The sequence below is a fragment of the Mytilus edulis genome, chromosome 14 (assembly GCF_963676685.1).
Source record: "Mytilus edulis chromosome 14, xbMytEdul2.2, whole genome shotgun sequence".
Classification (NCBI taxonomy): domain Eukaryota; kingdom Metazoa; phylum Mollusca; class Bivalvia; order Mytilida; family Mytilidae; genus Mytilus; species Mytilus edulis.
In genome coordinates, this window is record NC_092357.1 from 45,428,030 (window position 1) to 45,436,667 (window position 8,638).

Below are 8,638 nucleotides of genomic sequence, written 5' to 3' on the forward strand. Positions count from 1 at the left end.
AACGTTTTCAAAATCAAGTAATGAATGATTTTCTGTTTTACTTGTGAAAATCGTTTTATCTATTTCAAAAGTATATGTAGAGAGAACAACGAAGATTGTAGCGAGACTATGTCAAGATATAGACGAGACACAGCCGAATTGGAGACGTACACAATGTAAGTCATACAATGTATTTACAAAACGTATAAATTAACCTTGGCATTAAAATCAATTATATTAATTTTACTTATATGTTCATTGATAAAAAAGTGAGAAAATATACAATTTAATCATGTGTGGGTTTTGAATGTCCTGATGAGGGTTCCGATTAGGAATATTTTTCTGATGTTCGGACTCCTTTTTTTTCTTCAATAGAGGGTTGAATATTTGGCGCCTTAACACCCATTTTTCTTTTTATATAAAATTCAAATAGCTCATTGACGGTCATTTGCGACTTTTTACGCAGATTCTATTTTTCTCTAACTTATTTGAGTTCAGTAAAACATGTGATGTTTATTTATAACTGATTCATGGGTTACTGAAGATACATAGTATGCAAAACACAAGAGGTATGTCATACCCATAATAAAGAGTAGCATCAGCTAAACCAGAACATAGCATTCGAGATCAACATCGGTTTTTGGTTTTATTTTGTCTTTATTTTAATTATGGTTGTGGATATATGCATACATCAAGAAACAAATAAAAAGTCTTCTTCGTCGTTATAACAGTTTTGATTTTCAAACATTCATATGTCAGAATTTCATAGAATATTCGATATGCCATGTCTATATTGATTGCATATTATACTAAATATGTTTATATAGATATAGGAAGATGTGGTGTGAGTGCCAATGAGACAACTCTCCATCCAAATAACAATTTTAAAAAAAGTAAACCATAACAGGTCAATGTATGGCCTTCAACACGGAGCCTTGTTTTTTGGTTGCTAGTGTAATTATTTCCCTATTACCTATCTTCAACGACATGTATGTATGTTTTCAATAAAACAAAATGATACAAACTATATCTCCCAAAACACATAACATATAGTGTGTAACTAGTTTTATTGAAAAGTTTACAGGTGGACTACAACATCAGAATATCCATTTTTAAAGCTCTGAACAAAACTAGATTAATTGGTGATGTATTCAATAGTATATCTGATGCTACGCATGCCATTCTGGAAAATTCTACATTTGATGATCTAACAATTACCAGAGAGAACACAACATTGCGTTTGCTAGATGAAGGTACCTGCTTGATTGAGGGTTATTTCAGCCGTTTGTGTTATATACTACTTTCCACCTTATGATCGACATATCCATAATACTTATTTAAAACTTATTTAAAACAAATAAACAAACAATAGTGCGAAAACAAAAAACAAAAAACTAAAGACTGAGCACCACGAATTTTAAAAAAGCTTGAAGTGATCTTATATCATGTAATATATGCTGCTCCGAAAAGAGTTAGCAGATCTTGTTCCACACCTGTACTTTTGCATGTGTTTGTCCCAACACGGTTGTAAGTCTAATTCGGTAGATCATATTCATGGAAAAGGGGGCGGAATGGTAGTAATGATGATTTGGAATATATCCGATTTCATCTGTAAAATTGATATTCCGTAACATTCAATCTAAATGGGCCTATGTAAATCAAAGAATGAATGATTCAACTTTACCACTTGGAACACCTAGTGTTGATAGTATCCTAGTGAGCAGCAACTCTCATTTGAGGTAATCATGGTAATAAATACATGACCTAAAACATCGTATCAACTGTAAAATAGTTTATCCGTATATTCAAGAACTGCTGCAATGTTGCTACACAGACATGATAATTTACAATTGTGAAACTAAAATCATCTGGTAGATTTTGTTTTTAACTGACCCGTATTTTTTCAATTTTAAAACGGTATGAGGCAAATCATCGTTATTTGTTGTATCAATAATTTAATGTTAAACGTGATAGATGGGTTCATCATTCATTGCACCACAATGTGTATTATTAATTGAGAGAACATCATCTATATAGCAGAAAGTAAAGTAAAGAAAACTGCCATGTTATGTTCTTTCTACCTACGAAATTCATGCATGAAGTCGCCAAACATAATAGAACACATTGGTAAGATGAGGGACAAAAGTGGTTTCCTTTGACATTCCCGTTGCTTGTTGACAATCATGTGTTCTAAAACTAACACTTATAGTGTCAAAAAGAAATCAAGCATCTTGATAATGTAAATTTCAGATACTGTTTCCTTTGAACCATTTTTTGCTAAGTAGGATTTAATCCTTCGCTAGAGAAATTATGCTTGTTTCTACATTTTTTTTTATGAAACAACTCTTTCAATTTTTTTTTTTTTAAGTTTTGAATTGGGAATTAAGCAATATACCACGATTTTATGCATACACATTGTACATGTTACAACTATTTTTTTTCAAGTAAAATTATCCTTGCTGTTACTTTTAATCTATTGGTCATATTGCAAAAAAGGTGAGGCTTCGTCTTGGCAATGATAACATTGATTGATTGATATTTTGTAGAAATAAAAGAAAAGAATGAAAGCAACATTTCACAACGACTTTGTACACTAGGATTCTTATTTGACTCCACCATTTTTAAGTGTGTATCAGAATGTAGAGATTTTCAAACTAAATGTAAAAACAAGGGGCGGTGTGTATTGAACATTGATGGAAATCCTGAATGCCGGTAAGTTTTCATTTTAAACCAAACTATTTGACAAAACTTAAATTATAAATCATGGGAAGAATCAGTTGTGGATTATAATTAAAAATAAAATATGCAACTAAACATGCAGTGTGTGAAATGAGGAGGGAAACAGTCAAATGCAACCAATTTGTTATTTGATTACACAAGAATACATGATAAATAATATAAGATATATTAAATCAAGAGACAATTGACCAATATTCGTATTTCTGTAATTGATTAAGGGGAGATAAACCAAAGTTGGTGTTTCTTGTATTCTATCGTGAGTATTTGTGTGTTTAAAGGTATTACATACTATCATTATCAATATACATTTTACCCCAAAAAGATAAGAAATGAAAAGAATACAGCTTGAAGGAATTTTTAGTGAAATCTGAAATATGACGGATATTATTCTCTCATTCACAAACTATTTGTTCGAAACACATAATCAACAAATCAATACACAATTTAGTTAAGAAAAAAACTAAGATATTCACTGAACAGATAAATATTAGTCATGTTAGTGATTCTGTTTATTATAGGATTAAACACATTTTTAATAGAAGTTATTGATGTGTGCAAACCGGGGCGATTTACTCACAAACTGAATAAAAGTCCGCAGGACTTTTATGTTAAGTTTGTGAGTAAGAGCCTCGGTTTACACATCAATAACCTCTAGAAGAAATGTGTTTAATCCTTATAATTCTTCAGCCAAACATTTCCGATGTTTAAGAAACATTTTTTGTTTGATGGCTACGATATTTACCATCAAATGCACACTGACATGTTGTAACTTAGGAGTACGCCGCCATCTTGACTTTCTAAAAACCATAAAGGTCCGATAAATGCAGCAGAATCTAAAATTTTATAGCACCTACCTCAAAAACTTCATTTTATTTAGTTATTTTCCGAATTTGAAGCGTACGAGTAACGAAACAATCTTTCGTTTAAAAATTTTCCTTCGTATGACGTCGTATTTTGCCATGACGTGAATTCGCCAAATCATTCTTGAAATTTCCCGGAATTTTATATGAATTTAAATTTTATGTACATTTTTAAAGTTTAAAGGCATTTTTTTCTTTTATGTTTTATATGCATTAAAATAGAAACAAGTAAACTTTTTTGTTTTTTGGTTTTCAATCTCAATTTGCTGAAAATTCCAGGATCCCTGCATGTATGTGTATTTGGCATGAATATATCACAGTGAAGTTTATGAAAATAGTTTTGGAAACATGGTTTATTGAAGTGTAAACCAAAGGAAAAATATGTAATTGACCAATCCCGTTCAAGTTTTTATAGATACGCAAATCATATAAGAATTATTTAATAGTTTTCAAATTTTTAATGTTTAACAACACATGAATGTATACAGAAATCATTGATATTTGGGCATTATTTTGCAGATGTCAAGTAATATTTTGCACAATGATAAACTTTTTCGTGTATGTTTCTAATAATATAATTACGTAAATTAATGTTACAAAAAAGTTATAACAAACCGCTGATCCCTTTTTGTAGTTGCCGAGAGGATGCAGATTTTGTATTTACTGGACAGTACTGTGATATAAAGATAGAAAAACTAGCATTGGAGTCTAAGTATATTATTGCGATTGCTACTTCGATTGGAAGCATACTAAGTGCAGTCATAATAACCACTTGCTTACTGTATCATATAAAGATAAGGAAGGTGAAGCGTACAAAAACATTGGAACCAGCGTAAGTGAACTCCTGTTATGTCTAAAGTTTTACGTATTGATGTATATATTTTGTATCTTTGTTCGGTGTTTAGTGCATAGCAGATCTATACACACATGAGTTTTTTATATTTATATTTTATTATTTGTCAGCATATATTATTCTACCCTAGACTGCTAGATGTTAGAAATAAAAAAAAAAGAAATGAATACTTGTCTTATGTCTTATAAAAAAACTTTATATTATCACTAGAAAACAAAAGTATATGTTAATTTTATAAATTTCTTACCAACAATTCCAAAATGAGAAACCAGGGGGTACAGAAAAAAACGGATACATGGATCATGATAAAAACAAACATAAAGTTACTATATTTCGGTTTGTTAAATCAAATAGAAATGTTGAAAATACAAATATATTGCAAAGAATTGAAGGTTTCCTAAAACTAGAGGCTCGTAAGAGCCTTTGTCGCTCACCTTGGTCTATGTGCATATTCAACAAAGGACACAGAGATAAATTCATGACAAAATTGTATTTTGGTGATGGTGATGTGTTTGTAGATCTTACTGTACTGAACATTCTTGCTGTTACCATAACCTCTATCTATAATGATTGGCCCAGTAGTTTCAGTGGAAAGTGTTAGTAAAAATTTACAAATTTTATGAAAATTGTTAAAATATTGACTATAAAGGGTAATAATTCCTTAGGGGGGCAATTGACAATTTTGGTCATGGTGACTTATTTTCAGATCTTACTTTGCTGTAAATTTTGCTGTTAATAATATTCAAGATAATAACAAAAAACGGCAAAATTTCCTTAAAATTACCAATTCAGGGGCAGCAACCCAACAACCAATTGTCCAATTCATCTCTAATTTTTTTAAAGCAGATCGGTCTTGCCCTGATTAACAATTTCAACCTGTCAGATTTCCTCTAAATGCTTTGGTTTTTGAGTTATAAGCCAAAAATTGCATTTTACCCCTGTGTTCTATGTTTAGCTATGGCAGCCATCTTGGTTGATTTGCCTGGTCACTGGACACATTTGTTAAACTATATACCCCAATGATGATTGTGGCCAAGTTTGGTTTAATTTGGCCCAGTAGTTTCAGAGAAGAAGATTTTTGTAAAAGATAACTAAGATATACGAAAAACGGTTAAAAATTTACTATAAAGGGCAATAACCATTAAAGGGTCCAACTGACCATTTTTGTCCTGTTGACTTATTTGTAAATCTTACTTTGCTAAACATTCTTGCTGTTTACAGTTTATCTCTATCTATAGTAATATTCAAGATGATAACCAAAAACAGTAAAATTTCCTTAAAATTCCCAATTCAGGGGCAGCAACCCAACAACGGGTTGTCCGATTCATCTGTAGATTTCAGAGCAGATAGATCTTGAACTGATAAACAAATTTACACAATGTCAGATTTGCTCTAAATGCTTTGGTTTTTGAGTTATTAGCCAAAAACTGCATTTTACCCCTTTATTCTATTTTTAGCCATGGCGGCCATCTTGGTTAGTTGATCGGGTCACCGGACACACTTTCTAAACTAGATACCCTAATTATGATTGTGGCCAAGTTTGTGTTAATTTGGCCTAGGAGTTTCAGAGAAGAAGATTTTTGTAAAAGTTAACGACGACGGACGACAGACGACAGACGACAGACGACAGACGACAGACGACGGACGAAGACAGACGACGGACGCCAAGTGATGAGAAAAGCTCACTTGGCCCGTCGGACTATTTGAGCTAAACAATCTACAGCAAAATTATGTGATTGTTTCCTTGCACATGTCATTTACTCAACTATGCATCTTCAATTTTATTGTCTTGTTTATCTATTTCAATAGTGATGATGAGGATAATATCAGTCAGTACCGTCCAAGTAGTGTTCACAGAAGCATGCATGCATCAGCTGATTTATATTCTTCTGATTATAAAATATACGATGATGATTTTACAGAACAAAAACCCGTAGATCTCAGTAGCACAGTACGTTTATTATTTTTTAGGTTGATATAATAGCATCAGCTGTTTGATGCGACCTTACTCTTAGTCTGGTTTTATTTTCGTGTTTTATCAATAATGTTTGTAAATTATTTGAAGTGTGCTTGTCCTCCTCCATGCATTATTACAATAAAATAATATAAACAAGCTATCCCGTCACACTTTGAGACGAGAAAGGTCAGCAGTATAAACATTGATTTTGCACGCATCTAGCACCGTTTTTTTTTTATCCAATTATACAAATAACGACATATTTGGATATTTTTTGTTGTTGATTTAACATGATTGTATTCTCATTTGGTAACAACGATTTTGAAGTAAGCTATAGGGACATTTAACTGATCGACATCTCGTTTGTACTTTATTTATCTGTTTTGACCTGAGCGTCACTACTGAGTCTTATGTAGACGAAAAGCGCGTCTGGCGTATTAAATTATAATCCTTGTACCTTTGATAACTATTGTAGTCTGGTACTTGGCAATTTTGACCTTTTGATGATTCGGCTAAAATATCATCCACTAGATCATCTACTAGATCACCATTACACTTATATACGTCATACTTTTATATAAACAAAGATGTTACTTATAATGTGTTTTACAATAGATGACATTTTCTACTTCTTCTGCAGATGCATACCTATAAACCATGGACGACAACAGAGTGCGATAACAGGTTTTCCCCATGGTATAAAAGTAACGACATTATCAGTGGAAAGGAGGTAAACGTATAAAGAAACCCTTTATACATGTTATATATAATGAAAAGCATTACAAAAAAGATATTTGTGAAAAAGATGTGTGCATTATTTGTAGTCCATAAAATGTTACCTGCTAGTAGTTTCCTTTTTTAAAAAGGAGTAAACTGCCATTATTGCAATTTATAATACGTTTTTGTGGGAAAAATGGCCACATGTATATACGATACACGTACTGTTTTGTTCTTTGACGCGTAGGCAATTTTTTAATTGGCGTCAAACTTGCCATGTATCGTAATTTCCATAATATTTTCATTAACAATAACCCATCTAATACGAATAATATTTGTGAACCGTCCCCTTTTCAATCCTAATGGTCAGAAAGTTTTGTCAGCTTGCATAAGAATTGTAATTTCGACCTTATTTTGGTGTACCTGGACACAGTTTTTTAACAAACCTCCTCCAATTACATGAAGCATGTGTATATCCACTGAAAGCACTATAATTATATTTCTTTTAAAAATATACGTTATATGTTGATCCTATAATAATCTACAACGTCCTCTACTGTATTGTTTGAATGTGCATCATGGAAATCTGTAAGACAATGATACTTAGCCAACTTCTATAAGTATTATGGCTTTAAAGTATTTTAACAAAGAAAGAAACATGTTACGGTTTCCGAAAAAAAACTCCCATAGAAACAACTTTTCCTCACCACAAAATTAGAGGTTGATAAGGTATCACTTTTACACATGTTGTACAGTTTTCCTTTGTTTCTCTCTTTTCAGTTTACAATTAAAAGACCAAAGATCATTCTATACAGAGCATCAATGTATGATTGCTGATTTGTTATTGTGGACGTAACGAATTCGCGAGAAAAAATGCGTCTCAACATCAAAGGACATATGTTTTATCATTTCTCATAATTCATCAATTCATCACCTAGATAATTATTTACGCGTTATACATACTGATTATGTTTGCATACATCGGACTAATGATAAACAGAACATTACATTGTGTGCATTACGCAGCTGTCTGTTGCTATTGATATTTCATTGACTCAACCATATTAAAAACAAGTACATTTTTGTCATGATATCTCAAGTTGGTTTGTTCTCACTTATACAGGATTTGTTATAGGTATGAAGTTTATATCCACCCTGAATAACATAAGACAACAGAAAATAAAAAAAATAAATGAGGTTAAACTCTTAAATGCCCATGATTTGTTTGTGTTCTTTTGAATAAACAAAAGAACAGGTAATTATATATAAAACAATGTTCTTTCTTCTTGATCTTATTAGATTCGTGTATATCATATATTGCATTCATACAAGCCTTACTAAGCTATGAATAGTTGATATATTGTGTATTAAAGTACATAATTTGTTCATAATACTCCTAACATCCCGATTTCCAGCTTTCTCTCCTTCCACACTATATATCTCGATGTAATATTGAAAGTGTAGTTCGTTATCATATGTTTATCATATGTACATGTACAGTAACATTGTAAATCTACCAATATATCAGTATAG

The 8,638-nt window shown here is 31.5% G+C and overlaps 1 protein-coding gene across 1 annotated transcript; it reads left to right on the plus strand.

Annotated features, from left to right (window-relative positions):
• The first annotated feature begins 108 nt into the window (after positions 1-108).
• LOC139504247 (uncharacterized) lies at positions 109-8,295 on the plus strand. The gene is made up of 7 exons (XM_071294314.1): positions 109-155; positions 1,138-1,232; positions 2,526-2,691; positions 4,213-4,410; positions 6,241-6,382; positions 7,029-7,118; positions 7,886-8,295. Exons 1-7 carry the CDS (start codon positions 109-111, stop codon positions 7,940-7,942), a joined length of 795 nt encoding a protein of 264 aa, XP_071150415.1. The 3' UTR covers positions 7,943-8,295.
• Positions 8,296-8,638: the final 343 nt, after the last annotated feature.